The sequence below is a fragment of the Abramis brama genome, assembly GCF_963993115.1.
Source record: "Abramis brama genome assembly, chromosome: 2".
NCBI classification, from domain to species: domain Eukaryota; kingdom Metazoa; phylum Chordata; class Actinopteri; order Cypriniformes; family Leuciscidae; genus Abramis; species Abramis brama.
The window spans coordinates 2,894,209-2,920,159 of NC_139964.1; the positions used below are offsets into that span (position 1 = coordinate 2,894,209).

The 25,951-nt window shown below is 41.6% G+C and overlaps 2 protein-coding genes across 2 annotated transcripts; both read right to left on the reverse strand.

The window, feature by feature from the left end:
- Positions 1-37: 37 nt before the first annotated feature.
- On the reverse strand, positions 38-7,183 carry soul5l (heme-binding protein soul5, like). Its single transcript, XM_084095281.1, has 8 exons — positions 7,091-7,183; positions 5,822-5,896; positions 5,150-5,234; positions 4,049-4,169; positions 3,834-3,973; positions 2,671-2,834; positions 666-760; positions 38-585 (listed from the first exon to the last, which is right to left on the reverse strand). Coding segments are annotated over exons 1-7 (678 nt in total). The 5' UTR covers positions 7,093-7,183; the 3' UTR covers positions 38-585; positions 666-669.
- An 88-nt stretch (positions 7,184-7,271) lies between these two features.
- gpr108 (G protein-coupled receptor 108) lies at positions 7,272-22,889 on the reverse strand. Its single transcript, XM_084095272.1, has 18 exons — positions 22,656-22,889; positions 21,904-22,020; positions 21,058-21,108; positions 20,847-20,932; positions 17,631-17,707; positions 16,583-16,710; positions 15,942-16,004; positions 15,706-15,807; positions 15,394-15,527; positions 14,594-14,669; positions 12,498-12,571; positions 12,295-12,412; positions 10,511-10,641; positions 10,368-10,411; positions 9,640-9,689; positions 9,473-9,556; positions 8,510-8,631; positions 7,272-8,425 (listed from the first exon to the last, which is right to left on the reverse strand). The coding sequence occupies exons 1-18, from the start codon at positions 22,746-22,748 to the stop codon at positions 8,338-8,340; spliced, it is 1,638 nt and encodes a 545-aa protein (XP_083951398.1). The 5' UTR covers positions 22,749-22,889; the 3' UTR covers positions 7,272-8,337.
- Positions 22,890-25,951: the final 3,062 nt, after the last annotated feature.

The window sequence follows — 25,951 nt, forward strand, 5'->3', positions numbered from 1 at the left end:
CTAGATTTCTCTAACACATAAAATAAGTAAGCTTGACCAGAGTTCAGAGAATTTATTGAAGGTAGTAGCGTAGCACAGTTCTTCAGCAGCGATGTTAGCGTGTCGGCCTTCAAAGAGTCTTAACCCAAAGTTGTGCCTGTGTGACAGAACATTATACATGAAGACAAAAGGGACATACTAAGGAAAACGGCCAGGACCTCCCACAGGAGCGTGATCTACACTGAGCAATGTTGTTCTTCGTCATTCACACCCATCAGTCTCTATTTGGTTCACACTTTCACAGACACAGAGTTGATTGCATCTGAGGCACAGTCACAATGTAAATGCATCTGACTAAAGATGACTGAAATACACATAATCTTTCAATAGTCATACAATATTACACAAACACAAAGGTGTCAGCAGTTATTCAGTTTACTAGCCATCGATGAGCACACAACACTAAAACACACATTACTGAGCTGAAGCAGTTATTGCACGTTCACCATTACAGCATATGAGGAGATCTGTGTGTCGTTCAGGCTGGAGTTTGTGGACGTCTGTTTTCTGCCACATACACACACATTCATTACGTTCATCTGCGTCCTGTGAGAGTAAAGGAAGGAGATTCGGTTAGTATAGTGTGAAACTCCAAGCAGATGTGTGTGTCGGTAAGCTTGTGTTACCCGTTCAGTGTGCGTCAGTCGGGCTGGATCCGCACACCGGCTCTCCTTCAGCGACGTACCACACCTCGTTATGCCTGTTCGACAGCTTCAGAGGACTGACACACACACACACACACACACACACACCTTAATAAATAAGAAAGTTTGCATCGATTAGGTTATTTTCCTGTTTATTACTGTGAAGCTGCTTAAAGTGCTGTAGAAGTAAAGCTGAAATGACGTGTCGTGAACTGAAAAGTTCTTTCAGAAATGTAAGCAAACTCCTGTATTTCTTTGAGTAATAGTACAGAACAAAACCAGGAGCAAATAAAGTGTGTGTGTGAGTGAGTGTGTGTGAGTGTGTGTGTAGACTTGTCGTAGTCCACAGCGTAGTGGTGTGTGTTGTTGAAGTGCGCGTGGGCTCTGGTCAGCAGGTGTGTGTGTGTGTGGAGACCTGTCGTAGCCCACGGCGTAGTGGTGTGTGTTGTTGAAGTGCGCGTGGGCTCTGGTCAGTGCTCAGCTCAGCAGGTGTGTGTGTGTGTGTGTGTGTGTGTGTGTGTGTGTGTGTGTGGAGACCTGTCGTAGCCCACGGCGTAGTGGTGTGTGTTGTTGAAGTGCGCGTGGGCTCTGGTCAGCGCTCGGCTCAGCAGGTGTGTGTGTGTGTGTGTGTGTGGAGACCTGTCGTAGCCCACGGCGTAGTGGTGTGTGTTGTTGAAGTGCGCGTGGGCTCTGGTCAGTGCTCAGCTCAGCAGGTGTGTGTGTGTGTGTGTGTGTGTGTGTCAAGACCTGTCATAGCCCACGGCGTAGTGGTGTGTGTTGTTGAAGTGCGCATGGGCTCTGGTCAGCGCTCGGCTCAGCAGATGTGTGTGTCTGTGTGTGTGTGTGTGTGTGTGTGTGTGTGTGTGGAGACCTGTCGTAGCCCACGGCGTAGTGGTGTGTGTTGTTGAAGTGCGCGTGGGCTCTGGTCAGCGCTCGGCTCAGCAGGTGTGTGTGTGTGTGTGTGTGTGGAGACCTGTCGTAGCCCACGGCGTAGTGGTGTGTGTTGTTGAAGTGCGCGTGGGCTCTGGTCAGTGCTCAGCTCAGCAGGTGTGTGTGTGTGTGTGTGTGTGTGTGTCAAGACCTGTCATAGCCCACGGCGTAGTGGTGTGTGTTGTTGAAGTGCGCATGGGCTCTGGTCAGCGCTCGGCTCAGCAGATGTGTGTGTGTGTGTGTGTGTGTGTGTGGAGACCTGTCGTAGCCCACGGCGTAGTGGTGTGTGTTGTTGAAGTGCGCGTGGGCTCTGGTCAGTGCTCGGCTCAGCAGGTGTGTGTGTGTGTGTGTGTGTGTGTGTGTGTGTGGAGACCTGTCGTAGCCCACGGCGTAGTGGTGTGTGTTGTTGAAGTGCGCGTGGGCTCTGGTCAGCAGGTGTGTGTGTGTGTGGAGACCTGTCGTAGCCCACGGCGTAGTGGTGTGTGTTGTTGAAGTGCGCGTGGGCTCTGGTCAGCGCTCGGCTCAGCAGGTGTGTGTGTGTGTGTGTGTGTGTGTGTGTGTGTGTGTGTGTGTGTGGAGACCTGTCGTAGCCCACGGCGTAGTGGTGTGTGTTGTTGAAGTGCGCGTGGGCTCTGGTCAGCAGGTGTGTGTGTGTGTGGAGACCTGTCGTAGCCCACGGCGTAGTGGTGTGTGTTGTTGAAGTGCGCGTGGGCTCTGGTCAGCGCTCGGCTCAGCAGGTGTGTGTCTGTGTGTGTGTGTGTGTGTGTGTGTGTGTGTGGAGACCTGTCGTAGCCCACGGCGTAGTGGTGTGTGTTGTTGAAGTGCGCGTGGGCTCTGGTCAGCGCTCGGCTCAGCAGGTGTGTGTGTGTCTGTGTGTGTGTGTGTGTGTGTGTGTGTGTGTGTGTGTGTGTGTGTGTGTGTGGAGACCTGTCGTAGCCCACGGCGTAGTGGTGTGTGTTGTTGAAGTGCGCGTGGGCTCTGGTCAGCGCTCAGCTCAGCAGGTGTGTGTCTGTGTGTGTGTGTGTGTGTGTGTGTGTGTGTGTGTGTGTGTGGAGACCTGTCGTAGCCCACGGCGTAGTGGTGTGTGTTGTTGAAGTGCGCGTGGGCTCTGGTCAGCGCTCGGCTCAGCAGGTGTGTGTGGAGTCGAGACGTGATCGACAGCATCCAGCCGCCGTAACTCCTCACGTACACGTCCATGTCGGGCATCTCCGTGAAATACAGCTGAAAGAACACCACACACACACTGACATCACATGACATGCTGTTTGTTTTATTGGAAACTTTAGGATTAAAAATAATGTAAATAAAGCAAAATTAAGTCTTTCAGGTTTTGCCCAATTTCTGTTACTAATCAGTGTGACTCTCACACTGAAGCAAGAGGGCTGACCTCTGACCTCTGACCTCCTGCATGATGCGGAACAACGGCATCAGTACCTGCATCTAGAAAGGTGGAATCCCAGGCAAACGTGCGCGTGCCAATGAGGTTTGTTCTTGACACACACACGTTTGAGCTTGCGTTGAACAAATAAGATCGCGTGTCGTTAGAAGACTTGGACTGAACCTGCTCGCTCCGTGTAACACTTAAGGTGAAGTTTTCCAAACCTTATGTTAAGAAAATTACAGTTCAGGGGCTTTATGCAGTCAATCATGGCAAAATCCAGCCGGCTGCGAGCCACGAGCTCTCGGGAAACGAGAGTCGACACCGGAGAGAGGCTGCAGTCGGTCCACACGGCTCTTCAGCCATCATCCTAATCAAGCTGACCGTGTCCATGGGAGGAGGGCTGTGAGGAAGGCCTTGAAATATCAGCCTTTAATCCAAGAGTGCAAAGAAAAGGGATGGAAGGCATGGATGTTCCCTGTGGAAATAGGTTTGCTTTCCTGCCAAATCAGCACGGCGGCTGCTGACAGCTTTAGGACGCGAAGAGCAAGAAGCTACTCGGAGGATGGGAGAAGAGGCTGAACGAGCCTCATGCTGGATGTGGAGTAAGAGAGAACACAGATAGTTTGTTTCTGTGTTGTTTCTATATTAAAATGTCGATACAATGCAAAATATTTGGTCTGGCTCTTGTTTTAAATTATTTTGTTCTGTTATTATGCTTCTTGCTGTCATCTGTTGATGTTGTATTTAACTAAATGTATTATTGTAATAAATATTGCAGTGTTATTTTCCATGTCGCTACCATAGACTGTAAAGAAATGGGTGGAGCTTCTGGACGTCACCTTCTCATTGGTGGGAGTGGGCGGACGCTCCTGATAGGCTGACGGCAACAGGAAGCTGAGCGTGTAGATCGCCGGTTCCCACATCTTCACTTCCTCGGGAACTTCAACAAGCACCGGAGCCGTCATCTCAAACGTCACACCTACACACACACACACAGAGCTGTGTCAGTCGCTTCACCTGACAGCACGTTTATGATATGAACGTGCTCACAGACCCTCTTTATTGGCTCCAGAGATGTAATGATAGAGGCGTCTGAAGGCCATGGCGGCTCCAACGCCGAGGAAATACGCCTCCGCGTCCGTGGAGACCCAGCGCGAGGACGAGTAGCGGCGCACCTACACACACACACGCGCGCGCGCGCGCACTTGTCAGACTTCACATTCAACCAAAGTCTCTTTAGCCTTCATCTTTCCCTCGCGGGTCAAAATGACCCAAAGCCCTAAAATTATACTTTTTTTTGTTTGTTTGTTTTTGTCCAGAAAGCTTTTTTTTTTTTTTATGCAATTTTTTTTTGTTATTTTCTATTTTATTTACCTTTAAATTACTAGATTTGATCAATAAATAAAAAATAAATAGTCATTTAAGCACATTTCTCACATTCTTTCAACTTAAATTCAAAATTACTCACAATTTCATGCATAACCCTTTTAATTCAGCTCAAAATATCTTACACTGGGTGTCTTTGCCGACCTCTTGTGGAAAATAATAATTTAACGTTATATTTCATGACTTATGGCTTTATATGGAGCAAATGAGCTGTTCCGCTGGCTCCTAAAGTCAGCTCTCTTCATTCAGATACACATGTAGACATTATAAAATATTTTTTTGGTAAAGTTTTAGCATTTTTAGTTAGAATTTTGATGAACACTCAATTTTTAAAAAAAATTCTAAAATATTTTCCGGGTCAAAATGGAACCCGAGTGAAGGATGAGGGTTAAGACAAGTCATTTCAATCGACGGCCATTTTGGAAACATGCTCCTATCTCTTTGAATGTGGAAAAGTAATTTATTTTTGCATTTCCTTCAGCCTAAGGCTTATTCATTTCACCTTTGGTGTGAAAGGGCCTTAACATTTGCCACAAATATAACTTTTGTTGTTGTTATTAAAAAACAAGCAAGCAAGCCCAGCCCAGGTGAGGAAAAGGAACACAAAAGTAATGTAACGCATTACTTTTCTTAAAAAGTAACTAAGTAACGCAATTAGTTACTTTTTATGGGTGTAACGCAATATTGTAATGCATTACTTTTAAAAGTAACTTTCCTCAACACTGTTCATTCTCTAGTCTTTGATTTAGCTCATCAATGCTCGTTTGACCTCGTACTCGTCCGTCCTGCAGACCAGGTCGAACTGAAGACACTCTCTAGACTCGCTGCAGAAACTGCTGGACGAGTTACTGGGGCTGCGGGAGACACACACACACACACACACACACACACACACACACACACACACACACACACGGGTTACGGTCCTGCTGGCCTCCAGCGCAGGGGTAATGATAGGGGTGTAACAATATATCGTGCCACAATATATCGCAATACAAAAATGCAACTATGTATTGTGTGTAGTTCAATGTTGAATATAATGTAGAATAATGCAATGGGGGAATATTAGTGGGTCCTGATAATGCCAAATGTCTGATGTTTAAAATAATGTTGGCCACTTTTTACTGGTAACATATCTAGTCAGTGAAAGAGTGCAAACATATTCGTCTACAATAATTCTGTATTTTCAGCTTCAGAATCATGAATATTGTTATTCTGGTGTCTCTATTGTTCTTTGGGTTTCAGCACCAAGTCCAAGACTATTCATTTACACACACAATGTAAAACCAAATTTAGCATTTTAATCAACAGCACATTTTTTGTTAACGTTTTACCATATGTATTGGAGTATGGCAGTAATATCGTATCGCGAGTTCAGTATCGTATCGTGACATGAAGGTATCGTTACACCCCTAGTTAATAATGATGAGGAATATCTGACCCGACGCTGCTGACGGCCAGCGACTCCAGCGACAGCAGCGACAGCAGCGACAGCAGCGTCAGAACGCACAGACTCCTAGAAACACACACAATACTCGGTCACACGTCCATTTTGTTTTCATCATAGAAGTTTTCAAAAGTTTCTTATCTCTATCAGTATTTCATATTCTTTAATGCTTAATTGTCTCGTCAAGTTCAATATTTAATAAAAAATTTGCCAAATTCTTGTGAATGCAACAGAAACAAACTAGTGTGATTTGCCAGCTAAATCACAGGTAAGATATATTACTAATAATGTGAGAATACAAAAATAACTGAAATGGACTGATTTCACCAAAATGCGCATCTTTTCAAACTGCAAATTTACAGTTTCTGTGAGGTGTTTAAAATACTCACACACAAAATTAAATCACAATCACTGTATCAATGAGCTGTAACTATTTATATGAACAACCATTTATGAAAAAAAACAAAAAAAAACAACAACTCATGCTTCGGGAAGACGTAATTATGACATAAAAAGTCATATTTATCAGATGAAAAGTCAAAATTATGAATAAAAAAGGAAATTATGACATAATACATTATGACACAAAGTCATAATTATAAGATATAATGTCAATTATGACAAAAAAAAAAAAAAACCCAAAAAACAACTTAATTTCCAAAAGCAATTTTTATTTATTTTGAGCAGGAATGGGCTTCCATACAATTATGACTAAAACACTAAAATGAATAAACACAAACATTTATTCATTACTAATAATTAAACTAATTGGAAATAAAAATTGAAAACTGAATTATGAGAGAAAGAGAGAAAATGCTGTATCATAAATAGAGTCCCTGAGAGAAGCCAAGAATAGAAACTTTCAGCTGGTCCTGGGTTATACACACACACACGCGCGCGCGCACACTCTCTTAGACTCAGACTCAGACACACACACCGCACTGCGGAGAAACTTAATCCCGAAACACCCTCATCGATCACCAACATCACTGTCATAAAACATTTATTTGAACTGGTCTATTTCTAAGTGCAAATATTAATATTACAAGAAATATTAATATTCATCTGAAACATCACCAAGTCCAGATAACTCGGTCCATTATAGCCAAATTTAAGGCAGATGCAGTAAAAAACTTTTAAGATTTCAGGCATTCATCAAAACTGCCCATGCAAACTCAGTGAATTACAGCAATCCTCACATCTTTAACATTCACACATTTCTGTTTCAAAACCAAATGCACATATTTATTATTTTATACTTACATTGTGGTTTATTTGAAACCGTGAGATGAAACTGGGCGGATGACATCAGCACCGGAGCGCATGCACGATCCTCTGCGCGTGCCGGTGTGCTCGAGCACGAGACGAGAGAGGCGCGCACTGGTGAAGCGCGAAATAAACTCTTTCATCACATATTCACACAAGTCAAAGAAACAAGTCGACATTTAAGTTATTTGATTTATTTTAAACTCGAACACAATTCACATGATAAACCAGCAATTTAAATTAAGCAGGAAAAGATTATTTCTCAGACCGTTTGTGGAAATATTAGCCAGACTAAAATCATTGAAGAAGGGAGTAGAAACTGGAGTGAAGTTCTCACGTCTAAAACCGTGTCTATACTGCGATTGAACTACAACGTTATATTATGAGTGAAGTTTCGCGCGCTCTCACTGTGGACCGTTGGTTTTAGCGGCAACTCTGCAGTTCGCGCATGCGCAGTATATACGCGGTTAGTCCTTCATTTATAACAGGATTCATTTCAATCATAGAGTAGATGGAGTTATCAGAAAAATATTAAGAAATATATCACAACCTACTCCAAAGAAGCAAAAGAGAAATCGTTATTGGTGCTAATCGTTATCACATGTCTGATAAAATTCTCAGGAACTTCATCCAATACAGAATATAAATGTTAACAGTCCTGGACTCTGGTGAAACACACATTAAAGATATTTATATAACGGCCGAAAATCCACCTATTCCACCTGTCTGAGGAAAAACTGATGGTGTCTGGGTAACCAACCTGTTTTATGAACAACAACAACAACAACAAAAATCTCCAGCCGTCTAATAATAAAGAAACAATAACAAAAGAAAAAACATGATATTCAAACAGTAGCATCAATTCAGAAAAAAACCAGCATCAAACAGCTTCGGTTAAATAATAATAATAGGAAATTAAAGAAGGCTAAAATCAAATTAATTGAGCACATCCAGTATAATGATTGTAAATCTTTGGAATGAAAGAAAAAATTAGCAAACAAATTAACGGACAGAGCAGTGACCATATCATTACTGTAAACCAAAGCGAAAGATTCAGTCTGTCACCGCCGCCCCAGAGTCCGTATGGGAAAATCAGCTCGTTCTCTCGCGGAAGTCGTGTCAGGTGCGCTTTATTCTCTCGCGGTTTCCCCATCCCGTCTTTATTTCACTTGCATAGCGAGTCTGTGGTTTCCCCGGAAGGGGAGGAGCTTAAAGTCCAGGCTCCACCCTCTTCGATATGAAACTCACAACGCAACCTCTCTCTGTCTCTCTCGGCCGTTAGACGTTTTCTTCACCTTGTGGATGCCTTCCAACACTCCCGATTCTGTTATACTGTGTGCGGAGAGAAGAGACATCACACACTGAACTTTCGACACACAGAGAGAGAGAGAGAGAGAGAGAGAGAGAGAGACCTACACTTCATCCATCTCCAGGTCCTCCTCGTCCTGAGGCAACTGGAGATACGGGTTATTTGATGCCGGACGGAACTTGAATCCCGTCAAGACGAAGAAGATCAGAGTAGAAACCTCCACTAAAAACTGCAAACACAAGACGAAATGACACCAGGTTTTAAGGAGGGCTCAATATATTCATTTACACACATTCTTTTCTGGTGCTCTTCAGTTAAAAAAAAAATAAAAAAAAAAAAAATTTATTGTTCACTTCATCGGAATGGTACGCAACTAGGTAAAGGTTTTGGCACTTGCTATGCGAACACAGAAAAAATCATGGACATGATTCGAACAGGTTAATTGGTCCTGAATTGAGCGCATTGGAAATGAATGAGACGAATGTCCTCTAGTGGAAGCGTTTGGTACTGCGGCCGAACAACATCTCACTGGAAGATCATTTTTTGAGATATCAAGCTCAAATTTTGAAACTTGTTTAGAATTATGGCTTTGCCGTTTTAGAGTAAAACATGTTTTTGAAAATATACATTTCATATAAAAACTGAAAATAGTATTTTTGCATAAATTTCTGCAACTTTTTTCACTTTAGCAATAATTTGGCAAGTGTCATCTTTGAAAAGATATCAAACTTCCGTCTGTTGCTTTAAAGCATTCAAGATTTACCACAGTTTAAGTTGGAAATGTAATTTTCAGGTCTATGCTCAAAAAATGAATAAATGGATAATAAATACAGTGTAAATATAATTTAGTACATTCAAATCCCCTAAAAATACAAAATATTAAATAAAATACATTATCAAACTAAAATATAGTACATTAATTAAATTGGTAATTTCTAACCAAGCAATAATTGTTGCTGCGGTAAAAATACAAATGGAAGCTTGTTTAAAAAAAACACTCGCAACTTTCATAAGCATAAACTCAGGATGCGAGGCATGATCCTGGAATCCCGAGTATTCCCGAGTATTACCTCCTGACTCCACTGCCACTGGAACGGCACCGTGGCCTTCAGCAGGAGCGCGATGATCCGAGTGAAGTAGATGTAACACACGATCTGAGGACAGACACACACAACGCTGTCACTCTGCTTCAGCTCAATGATGTGAATAAAGCTCGAGTACAGATCAGACGTCTCACCATCACGTAATAATGTCTGAAGAGCTTCAGCTTCTCCAGGTTCATGGCAGCTGCAAGAGAACACACACACACACAAGCATTGTGTATTTACAAACACACACACACACACATACACAAACAAGAATAACGATAACTTAAAAACAATACCGATTAGAACTATAACAACAACAACAACAATTAACAATAACTATCTCGATAATTTTAAAGATAATTACACAGATAACTACCACTAACAATAATTAATAACTACCGATAGATAGAACTATAAATATACTTACATCTATACTGATAATTGTACCGATAACTATAATGGTAATTAACAATGACTATACATATTACTATACTGATAATAAACAATTAATATACTGATAATTATAACGAAACTATATCAATAACTATACCGATTATTATACTGTACCGATAACTATAATGATAATTAACAATAACTATACATATTATTATACTGACAATGATAATAAACAATAAATACACTGACAACTATACCAAAACTATACTGATAACTGTACCGATAATTATATTAATATCTGTGCCAATAACTATAATCATACTTAACAATAACTATACTGATAACAATATTGATTATTTCACTGATAATTGTACTAATCACTATAACGATTACTATACCGATAATTACACTCATAACAGTCAATAACTATAATGATACTTAACAATAAAACACACACACACACACACACACACACACACACCTTTGCCATCAGTGTTGGAAGCCTCCTGCAGATGCCGGATGGACCTGTTGGACACAGAATGATAAAACCCCATCAGATAACACAGAACAGCAGCAGATCATGAGTCTCACACACAGATACGTCTCACACACACACACACACACCAGACGACGGGGAACAGGACGGCTCCGCAGCAGATCAGATCAACCAGGAACAGGATCTCCCTCCACAGGGCATATTCACTCGCTCCCTCCTCCGTCTCCTCGATGATGATGTACGATACGTTAGCCAGAACCTGCAGCAGAACACCAACATCAGTGTCTGACAACAGATCAGAAACACAAACACTCACACACACACTCGCTCACTCACTCTCTCTCACTCGCTCTCTCGCTCTCACACTCACTCTCTTACTCACTCGCTATCGCTCTCTCGCTCGCTCTCTCTCTCGCTCGCTCTCTCACTCTCACTTGCTCTCACTCACTCTCACTCTCGCTCTCTCACTCGCTCTCTCGCTCGCTCTCTCTCTCGCTCTCTCTCTCGCTCGCTCGCTCTCTCTCTCACTCTCACTTGCTCTCACTCACTCTCACTCTCTCACCCGCTCTCTTGCTCGCTCTCTCTCGCTCACTCTCTCACTCTCACTTGCTCTCACTCACTCTCACTCTCGCTCTCTCACTCGCTCTCTCACTCTCACTTGCTCTCACTCACTCTCACTCTCGCTCTCTCACTCGCTCTCTCGCTCGCTCTCGCTCGCTCGCTCTCTCTCTCGCTCTCTCTCTCGCTCGCTCGCTCTCTCTCTCACTCTCACTTGCTCTCACTCACTCTCACTCTCTCACCCGCTCTCTCGCTCGCTCTCTTGCTCGCTCTCTCTCGCTCACTCTCTCACTCTCACTTGCTCTCACTCACTCTCACTCTCGCTCTCTCACTCGCTCTCTCACTCTCACTTGCTCTCACTCACTCTCACTCTCGCTCTCTCACTCGCTCTCTCACTCTCACTTGCTCTCACTCACTCTCACTCTCGCTCTCTCGCTCGCTCTCTCACTCGCTCTCTCGCTCGCTCTCTCTCTCACTCACTCTCACTCTCACTTGCTCTCACTCACTCTCACTCTCGCTCTCTCACTCGCTCTCTCTCTCGCTCACTCTCGCTCTCTCACTCGCTCTCACTCACTCTCACTCTCGCTCTCTCACTCGCTCTCTCGCTCGCTCTCTCTCTCACTCTCTCACCCGCTCACTCGCTCTCTCTCTCTCGCTCTCTCTCTCACTCTCACTTGCTCTCACTCACTCTCACTCTCTCACCCGCTCGCTCGCTCTCTCGCTCGCTCTCTCGCTCGCTCGCTCGCTCTCTCGCTCGCTCTCTCGCTCGCTCTCTCGCTCGCTCTCTCGCTCGCTCTCTCGCTCGCTCTCTCGCTCGCGCTCACTCTCGCTCTCTCACCCGCTCTCTCTCACTCGCTCTCTCTCTCGCTCGCGCTCCTGCTCGCTCTGTCTCTCGCTCGCTCTCGCTCGCTATGTCTCTCGCTCTCTCTCTCACTCGCTCGCTCACTCGCTCGCTCTCTCTCGCTCGCTCACTCGCTCGCTCTCTCTCGCTCGCTCACTCGCTCGCTCTCTCTCGCTCGCTCACTCGCTCGCTCTCTCTCGCTCGCTCACTCGCTCGCTCTCTCTCGCTCGCTCACTCGCTCGCTCTCTATCTCTCACGCTCGCTCTCTCACTCACTCACTCACTCACTCACTCACTCACTCACTCACTCACTCACTCACTCACTCACTCACTCACTCACTCACTCACTCACTCACTCACTCACTCACACACACACACACACACACACACACACACACACACACACACACACACACACACACACACACACACACACACTCACTCACTCACTCACTCACTCACTCACTCACACACACACTCACTCACACACACACTCACACACTCACACACTCGCCTGCAGAGGAATGACGATCATGAAGATCTTCTTCTCTTTGTCTGACAGGATGTATTTGACGAAGGCGAAGCCGGTGCCGATGAGAGCCAGTGTGATGAACAGAAGAGCGCCCTTCAGCCTGACACACACCACAGGAAATTCAACATGCGTTCTGAGAACAGAAGGGAAGAGTGTGTGTGTGTGTGTGTGTGAGTGATACGCACAGGTGAGTGATGTAGTACATGACGGCCCAGCCTTCGATAGGATGTCCCTCAGAGTTGATGAAGTGATAGTTGATCTGGAGGAAGACAAACGAGTGAGAAGAGCAGGAAATCAACACAAATATATCACAGTAAATACAGTTATTTATGCAAAACCACCGTGATAAAAATAAACCAGTCGCATTTCAAAGTCATTTGCGAAATGACCGTCATGTGGCGCAAAGGGATATTGTGCAAAACAGCAGCAATTGCACATCTTGACATGTAAGTGAGGTTAATGTGATGAAACACTACAACTATGGTAAACAGAATACAACAATTTTTTAGAAGAGAAAAATAAAATCAAAAGTTAAAAATAGAGATGACAACAATAATATAGCCTATATTTCATATTGTAGACGTCGGTGGGCAACAGAAGCTTATTCCCCGGGGAAGCAGCGCGATAACAAACACGAACAAATGAATAACAAAAATGACAAACAAAAATATATAAGGTGCAACGAAGCTGATTATTTTTACTACTCTATTGAGGAATGAGACGAATGAAGCGAGCGAGTGTGTGAGCGAACACACACTGGAGGAGGTTGAGTGGTAGAACAAGGTTTCCATCATTGAGATGACAGGTTAGGTTCAAATCCCGAACAAACATGGACTACAGTCATTTTTATAGTATTAACGCATTTTATATTATTAATGCACAGAGATTTGTCTAGTTCTAAAACTGTTACACCATATCGGTTTTATATATAAAAAAAACTATAATAAAAATAAATCTATATAGCAGGCAAAGGCAAAATTATTTTAAGGATAAATCTCTCGATGTGTCCAAATGTAGGCCCTATATCTTATTAAATGATAGCCTAAATATTGTAGTTTTATTTATTGTATTTAAAGGTTTTTCACACAAAATTTCAATTGAAGTGTTCAATCCAGTTGTTTGAACTGGTTTCGTAGAGTTTTAGGATGTTTTAGGATGTTTGAGCTTATCTAAACACGAACTGTTGAGGGAACGAGCGGGACTGAGCCGCCGACACAGAGCGCTTTAATTCACGATCAACCTCGTCTTACTGTAAGGAGAATTCAACATGTCTTTGAAGCAACAAAGGCTAAATCATTTCTTGCAGATTTGTGTGGATGACACGCAGCGACATATACAGTATTATCAGCTGTATGATGTGCTTTATGGCCTGGTCCTACATTTCATTTGTACAGAGAGTCTGGCCAGCCTCCATTGGCCAGCGTTAACTTCCTTGAACTCTGAAGTTTAAAGCTATTGGATCGGTTATCGAACTATCGAAATGTCGCAAGAATCAGATTCTGTGTTTCTTATTTTGCATCGCTAAGGGAATAAACTCTAAACTCGAGCGGCTCTACTGGAACCATAATGTGCCATCGATAATTAAACAAAACGCTTGACTTTAATAAACAGTTAGCTATTTAAGCATCAAGAACAGTAAAACATAAACGCTGCCGACTAACATCGGTTAGCAAGTCCTGATCAATGTTTTAATTTCACGATCATTTAGTTTAATTTGTTTCACTGTTATGTTCCACTGACAAATTAAAATAACACGAAATATAAGACACATAACCTATTGACATGCATAACCTTTCTAAATTATAGAAAAACTGGACACACAATGTTAACGTTTAGCCTACTTTGCTTAAATTTGATGCAATGATAGAAGCCTATGTTTGTTTCAGATCTAAATGTGTACTGTAATTTGAGTATTGTGATTATGAATTCGTTTCACTTGAACGGATCCGCTACCCGCTCTCAGATTACGCAAGAGAGAGAATAAACGGACACTTTTCAGAGTCTGTGATTGTAGCGCCTCTTAGTGGTCAAGGGCAGCAAACACACCCCGCGGGAACGGCGGCGGTAAAGGTATTAATCTGGATGAGTAAATATCGCTGTTGTATCATTTATAATCACTGTAATAACAACCAAGTTAAGGTATTAAAATAATTAAAACTAGTATAGACACAAAAAGACAAAAAAATACTAAATTAAATTGAGAACAGAAAATATTAAATCAAAATCTAATTGAGACTCTGAACAGCAGCTGTGAGAGTATAATAAGAGTTGCTTTACTCACACTGTGGAACAGCAGAGACACGGCTTTAGTGTAGGCCAGCGCTGCCATCAGCCAGTGGATCTTAAACACACTGTACCTGTCTCACACACACACACACACATCATATCATAAACACCACAGCGTTTACTCAGTGACAGATCCAGTGCAGTGGATGAGTGTGTGTACCTGTACTTCAGCAGTGTGTGTGTGTACCTGTACTTGAGCTCTGTGTGTGTGTGTGTGTGTGTGTGTGTGTACCTGTACTTCAGCAGTGTGTATGTCCACACCACAGCAGCAATGAAGAAGATCGCTGCCATGCAGATGTAGAGGTGTGTGTGTGTGTGCGCGCGTGTGTGTGTGTGTGTGTGTGTACCTGTACTTGAGCAGTGTGTGTGTGTACCTGTACTTGAGCTCTGTGTGTGTGTACCTGTACTTGAGCTCTGTGTGTGTGTGTGTGTGTGTGTACCTGTACTTCAGCAGTGTGTATGTCCACACCACAGCGGCGATGAAGAAGATCGCTGCCATGCAGATGTAGAGGTGTGTGTGTGTGTGCGCGCGTGTGTGTGTGTGTGTGTGTGTGTGTGTACCTGTACTTGAGCAGTGTGTGTGTGTACCTGTACTTGAGCTCTGTGTGTGTGTGTGTGTGTGTGTGTACCTGTACTTGAGCTCTGTGTGTGTGTGTGTGTGTGTGTACCTGTACTTCAGCAGTGTGTATGTCCACACCACAGCAGCAATGAAGAAGATCGCTGCCATGCAGATGTAGAGGTGTGTGTGTGTGTGCGCGCGTGTGTGTGTGTGTGTGTGTGTGTGTGTGTGTGTACCTGTACTTCAGCAGTGTGTATGTCCACACCACAGCGGCGATGAAGAAGATCGCTGCCATGCAGATGTAGAGACGCGGCAGAGGAATATCAGACGCTGACAGATAACCTCTGGGGTTCTTCTCGGTGATCTCCACCTGACACACACACACACACACGTTTGGTTAGCTATACTTGTGAAGACCTCCATAGGCATAATGGTTTTTATACTGTACAAACTGTATATTCTATTCCCCTAGACTAACCCGACCCGTAAACCTACCTATCTCACACACACACACACACACACACACACACACACACACACACACTCACGTGTAAAGAATAAGGACTTGGCGTCCTCTGCCTCATGTTGTTGCAGTTCTGGAAGTCCAGGTTGTAAAGGCCTTGAGATCCTGAGCTCATGATGAGACGAAACTGAGACAGAGAGAAAGCAGACCATCAGCTGACGTCATCAGAGTGTGTGTGTGTGTGTGTGTGTGTGTGAGAGTGAGTGAGTGAGTGAGTGAGTGTGTGTGTGTGTGTGTGTGTGTGAAAGCAGTGTTTCTCACGCTGAAGTTGTAGGATTCTCCGTGTTGTTCCAGTTCCAGCGTCTTCCCGTTCAGACTCTCCACCTGATTCGCCATCAATGACAGACACACACACACGTGTAAACAAGCTTTCAGAGATCAGATGTGCTGAGACCTGCACACAGAACATGAGTATCATGCGTCTATACAGAAGAAACCTATACGCTGATTTCACGCAGCCGTTATTTTTGAAATCGAAAGCGAGGCTCCGGTGGGAAGAAAACCGGAAGTGTGGCCTTTAATCACAGGAGAGTCGTGAATGCGATGGCGTATTGTTGTGTTTAATGATGTTGTGTCAATTCTAAAACTGTACATACATTTCTTTCATACTTTAGACTATATACAATAAAAATTCATTTATAAATAATTTTTTTTTTAAAATAAAATTCAGAAAGTAAAAAAAGAAGCAGGAATGAACTATACACATATCCTATATTAACATCCACTAGTGTAAATCGCGGCAGCAGCTTCAGGTTGGTAGTCCAACGGCATTGTTGTTTATCTTTACATCCGGGGTTTTTCCCACCGGAGCCTCACTTTCGATTTCAAAATGGCGGCTGCGTGAAATCAGCGTATAGATCATGAGATCTGAGCAGGATGATGTCAGTGTGGTCGGTACGGACCGGTTTGCTGGCGGTGCTCGCAGGAGCTCTGGACTGATCCGGTGAACTTTCCTTCTGTTTCCCTGCTTCACCTTCACTCTTCACCTCTTTCTGCTCCCCGGCGACTGACTCTTCTCTTCTCCTCCTCGCTGAGACACACAGTCATCAACACCCGTCTCTCACACACACACACACACACTCTCACTCTCTCTCTCACTCACTCACACACTCTCTCTTTCACTCACACACTCACTCACTCACTCTCTCTCACACTCTCTCTCACACACTCACACACTCACTCACTCACTCACTCACACACTCTCTCTCTCTCTCTCTCTCTCACACACACACACACACACACACACACACTCACTCATTCACTCACTCACACACACACTCTCTCTTTCACTCACACTCACACACACACTCTCTCTTTCACTCACACACTCTCTCTCACTCACTCACTCACTCACACACTCTCTCTTTCACTCACACACTCTCTCACACACTCTCTCACACACTCTCTCACACACTCTCTCACACACTCTCTCACACACTCTCTCACACACTCTCTCACACACTCTCTCACACACTCTCTCACACACACTCTCACACACACTCTCACACACTCTCACACACTCTCACACACTCACACACACACACACACACACACACACTCTCTCTCTCTCTCTCTCTCACACACACACACACACACTCACTCATTCACTCACACACACTCTCACACACTCTCACACACTCTCACACACTCTCACACACTCTCACACACTCTCACACACTCTCACACACTCTCACTCACTCTCACTCACTCACTCTCACTCACTCTCACTCACTCACTCTCACTCACTCACTCTCACTCACTCTCACTCACACTCTCTCTCTCACACACACACACACACACACTCACTCACTCATTCACTCACTCACTCACTCACACACTCACACACTCTCTCTTTCACTCTCACTCACTCACTCACTCACTCACTCACTCACTCACTCACTCACTCACTCACTCACTCACTCACTCACTCACTCACTCACTCACTCTCACCTTTTCCTCCTTCTGTCTTCAGCTTCAGCTTGGACTCCAGCATAATGTCAGATTGTCCGAGGTGTTTCACGTGCACACTGAACACAAACACAATCACAATCAATATCAATATCAATATCAATATCAATATCAATATCAATATCAATATCACAATCACATTCACAATCCTATAATAACACTAATATTCCTGACGTCTCTATAATAACTCTAATATTCCCGCTCTATAATAACTCTAATATTCCTGCTCTATAATAACACTAATATTCCCGCTCTATAATAACACTAATATTCCCGCTCTATAATAACACTAATATTCCCGCTCTATAATAACTCTAATATTCCCGCTCTATAATAACACTAATATTCCCGCTCTATAATAACTCTAATATTCCCGCTCTATAATAACACTAATATTCCTCTCTATAATAACTCTAATATTCCCGCTCTATAATAACACTAATATTCCCGCTCTATAATAACACTAATATTCCTGCTCTATAATAACACTAATATTCCTGCTCTATAATAACACTAATATTCCCGCTCTATAATAACACTAATATTCCCGCTCTATAACACTAATATTCCCGCTCTATAATAACACTAATATTCCCGCTCTATAATAACACTAATATTCCCGCTCTATAATAACACTAATATTCCTGCCGTCTCTATAATAACACTAATATTCCCGCTCTATAATAACACTAATATTCCTGCTCTATAATAACACTAATATTCCCGCTCTATAACACTAATATTCCCGCTCTATAATAACACTAATATTCCCGCTCTATAATAACACTAATATTCCTGCTATAACACTAATATTCCCGCTCTATAATAACTCTAATATTCCCGCTCTATAATAACACTAATATTCCCGCTCTATAATAACACTAATATTCCCGCTCTATAATAACTCTAATATTCCCGCTCTATAATAACACTAATATTCCTGCTATAATAACACTAATATTCCCGCTCTATAATAACTCTAATATTCCCGCTCTATAATAACTCTAATATTCCCGCTCTATAATAACACTAATATTCCCGCTCTATAATAACTCTAATATTCCCGCTCTATAATAACTCTAATATTCCCGCTCTATAATAACTCTAATATTCCCGCTCTATAATAACACTAATATTCCCGCTCTATAATAACACTAATATTCCTGCTATAATAACACTAATATTCCTGCTCTATAATAACTCTAATATTCCCGCTCTATAATAACTCTAATATTCCCGCTCTATAATAACACTAATATTCCCGCTCTATAATAACTCTAATATTCCCGCTCTATAATAACTCTAATATTCCCGCTCTATAATAACACTAATATTCCCGCTCTATAATAACACTAATATTCCTGCTCTATAATAACACTAATATTCCCGCTCTATAACACTAATATTCCCGCTCTATAATAACACTAATATTCCCGCTCTATAATAACACTAATATTCCCGCTCTATAATAACACTAATATTCCCGCTCTATAATAACACTAATATTCCCGCTCTATAATAACTCTAATATTCCCGCTCTATAATAACACTAATATTCCCGCTCTATAATAACACTAATATTCCTGCTCTATAATAACACTAATATTCCTGCTCTATAACACTAATATTCCCGCTCTATAATAACACTAATATTCCCGCTCTATAATAACACTAATATTCCCGCTCTATAATAACACTAATATTCCCGCTCTATAATAACACTAATATTCCCGCTCTATAATAACACTAATATTCCCGCTCTATAACACTAATATTCCCGCTCTATAATAACACTAATATTCCCGCTCTATAATAACACTAATATTCCTGCTATAACACTAATATTCCCGCTCTATAATAACTCTAATATTCCCGCTCTATAATAACACTAATATTCCCGCTCTATAATAACACTAATATTCCCGCTCTATAATAACTCTAATATTCCCGCTCTATAATAACACTAATATTCCTGCTATAATAACACTAATATTCCCGCTCTATAATAACTCTAATATTCCCGCTCTATAATAACTCTAATATTCCCGCTCTATAATAACTCTAATATTCCCGCTCTATAATAACTCTAATATTCCCGCTCTATAATAACTCTAATATTCCCGCTCTATAATAACACTAATATTCCCGCTCTATAATAACACTAATATTCCTGCTATAATAACACTAATATTCCTGCTCTATAATAACTCTAATATTCCCGCTCTATAATAACTCTAATATTCCCGCTCTATAATAACTCTAATATTCCCGCTCTATAATAACTCTAATATTCCCGCTCTATAATAACACTAATATTCCCGCTCTATAATAACACTAATATTCCTGCTATAATAACACTAATATTCCTGCTCTATAATAACTCTAATATTCCCGCTCTATAATAACTCTAATATTCCCGCTCTATAATAACACTAATATTCCCGCTCTATAATAACACTAATATTCCCGCTCTATAATAACTCTAATATTCCCGCTCTATAATAACTCTAATATTCCCGCTCTATAATAACACTAATATTCCTGCTATAATAACACTAATATTCCTGCTCTATAATAACTCTAATATTCCCGCTCTATAATAACTCTAATATTCCCGCTCTATAATAACACTAATATTCCCGCTCTACTAATAAAACAACAGAAGACTAGGAGAAAATTCACTCTGACTGAGTAACTTTTGAAACTATATTTGTAATGTACATTTTATTTATAAAGTGCAGTGTTATTTTACTTTTGATTTCTGAACCTGAATACCTGAAAATCTTAAAACTCTGTTTATTTCAATCGTATCTTTGTTCAGCTGTATCTATTTGTTGCGATTGCTAGTTTTTTATTTGATCTTTTTTAATTACTGAGTGTTTACTTGTATATTAGTTGGGCTGGTTGTTCTTCTATGGTGTTTTTAAACCACAGGCAAACGCTCCTTGTGTAAGTGTTCTTCAGCCTGTTCATTTGTGTTCATGATATTCAGATACAATTAATTATGTTTTGCAATAAGACTAAATGTGAATGATATCTAAGTTTTCTTTTGTTGCATTATTGGAATCGATAATAGGAATCGTTAAAATTCAAACGATACCCAACCCTACTCAGAATGCGACTCGTGGTTTTTAACGGTATATCTGTGTGTGTGTGTGTGTGTGTGTGTGTCCAGAAACAAATGAAGCTCGAGTGTACCTGTGGCTCTGTGTGTCGATGATGAAGAGGATGAGCTCATCTTCACTCTTGTTCTTCAACAGCATGCACTCCTCCACCTCGTCAGCCTGAAGAACGACACACACACACACACACACACACACACACACACACACAGCGGTCAGAAACACGAGGACGACCCGCACACAGAGAGAGAGAGAGAGAGAGAGGGGTGTGTGTGTCAGATACTCACGGTGTAGAACCGGATCCCGTTCACTCGAGACCGAGACAAACTAAAGCCCACCTGAAACACACAGAAACACTTCGTGATGAGTGACGACCAGAGGTGGACAGTGACGAAGTATCTGTACTCAAGTACACTTTGAGTATCTGTATTCAAGTACACTTTGAGTATCTGTACTCAAGTACACTTTGAGTATCTGTATTCAAGTACACTTTGAGTATCTGTACTCAAGTACACTTTGAGTATCTGTACTCAAGTACACTTTGAGTATCTGTATTCAAGTACACTTTGAGTATCTGTATTCAAGTACACTTTGAGTATCTGTACTCAAGTACACTTTGAGTATCTGTACTCAAGTACACTTTGAGTATCTGTACTCAAGTACACTTTGAGTATCTGTATTCAAGTACACTTTGAGTATCTGTATTCAAGTACACTTTGAGTATCTGTATTCAAGTACACTTTGAGTATCTGTATTCAAGTACACTTTGAGTATCTGTATTCAAGTACACTTTGAGTATCTGTACTTTTAGACTTGCTACTTAAACTTCACTTCATTTGAAAGACAAACTACTTCGTACTTTTTACTCCACTACATTTCTGTCAAGGTCCTTGAGTAAATAGTAGTCATGTTAGTCAGGGCATGATTTTTTTTTCATCTCTTTTTGATACTCAAGTACTTTTAAAAACGAGTACTTCTGTACTTTTACTTAAGTAAAAATCGGTCTTTACAACTTTTACTTGTGATTGAGTAATATTTGACCAGTAGTATCTGTACTTTCACTCAAGTAAAGAAGGTGATGACACATACACACACCGGCCCCAAGACACATACAAGGACACACACACACTTACCGGAGAGCTGGAGCCGCTCTTCATCACCGGGAGGTTCAGAGACACCAGGTGCACGTCCAGTGTCCCGTTAGCGAAATACCCAAACGTGTTCAGGTGGACCACAAACCGCGTCTCATTCTGAGGGAGAGAGAGGGAGAGACAGAGAGAGAGAGAGAGAGAGAGAGAGAGAGAGAGAGATAGAGAGAGATAGAGAGAGAGAGAGAGAGAGAGAGAGAGAGATAGAGAGAGAGAGAGAGAGAGAGAGAGAGAGAGAGAGAGAGAGAGAGATGAGTTTAACAAATCATGAGTGACATAATGTGTTTGTGATGCTTACAGCTACATAATTACAAAAACAGACAATAAATGTATGATTAATAAATCATAAATAAGTAAAATAAGACAAATCATCAGATATGTGAAACAAATGCTAAAATAAAAGAGATAAATGGTCAAAACAAGCTAAATAAATTAGGTAAATCATTAAATAGATAAAATAAATTAATACATTTGTCGTTCTATGAATAATATATAATTCCATAAGATGAAACATCAGATATATTAAACAAATGCTAAAATATAAGAGATAAATGATCAAAACAAAGCTAAATTAATGAGTTAAATCATTAAATAGGTAAAATAAATGAATACATCTGTCGTTCTATGAATAATAAATCATTAGATGAGATGAAACCCCCGATATGTGATAGAAACGCACGAAGGACGTGAATAACGCAGATTAGTGAGATGATTATGCATAAACAAGTGTGAGAGACCTTGAGTTTGAGCTGGTGGATCCTCGCGCTGCTCTCCGACACCGTCAGGATCAACACCATCAGCACGCACGCGCTAACCGAGCGATACATCATCACACACTGCCTGTCAATCACTGCGCTGTCAACAATCAATCTGTCCGTCAAAGGATTGACATTTAATCATCCGATCGCCAGTTTGTTTCCAAACTCTTTCCAGCTACACCTTCACTTCCGGGACGCGTGAGAGCATACACGTCATCACCGACCGCGGCCGCGCGCATTCCTGCGCTCTGGCGCCCTTTCTGGCGGGAGGACGCGCTTGTCAGGTTAGTTTGACCGTTATTATTATAGTGAATTTACATCAGAAATCTTGGTGTGTGTTTTTTTTTTTTTTTTTTTTTTTTTTTTACATGTAATGTACATAACATTCTTTTTTTTTGCGTTATACTACACATAGCATAAACTGCTAATGTGTTCTAAAGTTATGGTCACATCTAAACACATGTTTCTCGCGGAAATTTCGCGGGCGAACTGCAGTCATTTCGATAAGAATCCACGCGATTTCGAGGTCGAAAATTTTAGATTTCGTTTTTGTTCAAGTTGGTCACGCAAATTAGCCGCGTTCAACAACAGAAACTTATATGTGAGTTGTGCTTCATACATACCCCACAAAATAAATATATATTTTTAACCCTGCATGAATTATGATAACCTCAGTCAGTATTTTTCCCCCTATGTGTTTTTATTGCTCTAAGGGCATGTAAAACAAGATTTAGCCTAAAAAGGTTTTTTTTTTTTTTTTTTTTTTATACATATTTTCAAAGAGATTTTCAGATGTCCACTTGAGTGGACAGTGCGCGTTTATGGTTTAAACTGAAGAGATACTGTGTTAAACATATTACAGTAATAACACAGCAATACTGTGTGTATTTAACAAACCAATCAATAACGTTATATAAAATCATTTGAAAACTATAAAATACAAAAAAATATAAATGCAAAATATTGCAAAGGCAATTGAACTTAATAAGTTGAACTTCGCGTATCTTTGATATCAGAACATGAGGACGTGATTCCATCAGAGATCTCTACAGCCTGTCAAGGTACAACTATCGAAACCCAACTCCCCAGCTAACAGACTTTTGTTATAAGAACGTTCTCCAAATATTCAGTGTTGGTTCTGGGAACGTGAAAAATGTCCAGTTTTCTTGACGTTAGAGGAACGTGTCTTAAAAGGTATAATGTTTCTCAAACGTTTTTTCAACTTAATTTTGATTTAAAATTCAACATTATAGGAACGTTGATTTGTAACATTCCAAGAGCAAAAAAAATGTCCAGTTTCCTTAATGTTACTAGAATGTTATTTAAAGGAACACTCCACCGTTTTTTGAAATAGGGCTTATTCACCGTCTTTCCTACATTTAGATAGGTGGGCAAATGCATTTTTGTCTCAGTGCATGCATTGTTTTAGTTTGACAGGGTCGGCGCTAGCTTAGCTTAGCTTAATGAATGGAATCCTTTGTTGCCAGCTAGCATGTCCTGAGTAAAAGTGATTAAAAAAAAAACCCCTAAAAAAACACCTTGTGGAATTAGAAGTAAGAATTACTTCTTGTGGCCTGCGTATTCACAACGAGTACAAATAGGCGATTTCCTAGGCAGATATTGAATTGGGACTATATTAGGGGGAAGTACAGGCGAAGCACAGCTACTTGGGCGCAGAGATATCACGCAACACATGAAATGTGAATATGTGGTATAATATGTGAATGTGAATACAGGTATAATATGGGTCGATCTGTACATGCGTCATGTTTAAAATAATCACTTACTCTGTGGACAGTTGTCCATTTGGTCCATTCGGCGTGGGGCGTTTTTTCCAGTTCACTTTAACACACCGGAAAAAAAAAATCGAGTACTGCAGGATGGATCAACGCCGTGAAATCCTCGGTAGCTGTGACTCAACTGCGGGCACGCTCATCTTGATCTGACGCGCTGAGCCTGGTCATCGATGGCAGTAACTTGTCCCACTCGCCAAAGCACAGACACTCTATTTCAGTCGGCATAGACTGGCATATTCCCCCACATTCACACCACCAGTTCGTGTTGGCTCTCATCCTCACGTCCTCAGGCTGTTGAGCGATCGCAACCTCCTCCTCCTGTCGGTCTATTTCCAAAGCACGCAGCTCCTCTTCTGAAAACTCTGGTTCATAGAGGATCTGGCTCTTGACTGTCTGAGAAGTCACCCTCTTCGTCTCTCACAAAATTAGCCATGTTCATTGCCATTCATGTACTGTTGGAAAAATAGCCAGCTACTATTCACGCCGGTATGTTGACGGAAGTCGTGGCATTTCATGTGTTGCGTGATATCTCTGCGCCCAAGTAGCAGTGCTTCGCCTGTGCTTCCCCCTAATATAGTCCCAAGTCAATATCTGCCTAGGAAATCGCCTAGTGTTAATCTGCATCGCTATTTGTACTCGTTGTGAATACGCAGGCCACAAGAAGTAATTAGGTGGTTTTTTTTTTTTTTTTGATCACCCAGGACATGCTAGCTGGCAACAAAGGATTCCATTCATTAAGCTAAGCTAGCGCTGACCCTGTCAAACTAAAACAATGCATGCACAGACAAAAATGCATTTGCCCACCTATCTAAATGTAGGAAAGACGGTGAATAAGCCCTATTTCAAAAAACGGTGGAGTGTTCCTTTAAAGGTTAGTGTGATGTTCCTGAAACATTCTTTCAATCATCTTTCGAAAGAGTAATAAGAACACAAACTACAACTTTATTCAGCCTTAGATGAACTGAAGATAAAAGACATTAACTCTCTGAAGATCTGATTAAACAACTCCACAAACAGCATTACCAGCTTCACTTATCACTAACCAGACTGACTTTACTCTGTCACGTCTACAGAAGATCTTATTGAGAATTAACAGAGGTTTAGATGTTGATGTCTTATTGAAAATGTTTTGTTTGAGGTCACCATTATGGAGATCAGTGTTTGCTTTAGTTGGGCTCTTGATCCTTGATTTTTATGAAGTTGGTGCTTTATCAGTAATCGCAGGTGTTCATGGAGAACATTTCTGCATTGATAAAGTCTGTCCTAGTCTGTCCTCCCATGTGATTGGCCGCATGGTGTGCCCATCCAAATAAAGTCCTCCCCCAAATAAAGATTCAGCTCTCCCGGATGGAAGTCTCTTGGCTCTTCACGTTCAATACAAAGAATCTCGTTCGCGAACGACACATCACTAGTCTCCAGCGTCTTCCTTTACTCTGTGTCTTCTTTGGACTCCTCTACCCTGCTCTCCGCATCCCTGCA

Bases quoted from the DNA above. Each gene is read 5' to 3' on its own strand.
- soul5l (XM_084095281.1), bottom strand. The intron at 5,235-5,821 runs GTCAGATATTCC...TGTCTCCCGCAG, and splicing joins CTGGCCGTCAGCAGCGTCGG to CCCCAGTAACTCGTCCAGCA. The intron at 761-2,670 runs GTCTCCACACAC...TGTGTGTGTCAG, and splicing joins TACGCCGTGGGCTACGACAG to TCCTCTGAAGCTGTCGAACA.
- gpr108 (XM_084095272.1), bottom strand. From the start codon at position 22,748: ATGATGTATCGCTCGGTTAGCGCGTGCGTGCTGATGGTGTTGATCCTG. The intron at 15,528-15,705 runs GTGAGTGTGTGT...TGTGTGTGTCAG, and splicing joins CAAGTCCTTATTCTTTACAC to GTGGAGATCACCGAGAAGAA. The intron at 9,557-9,639 runs GTGAGACGTCTG...GTCTGTCCTCAG, and splicing joins TCAGACATTATTACGTGATG to ATCGTGTGTTACATCTACTT.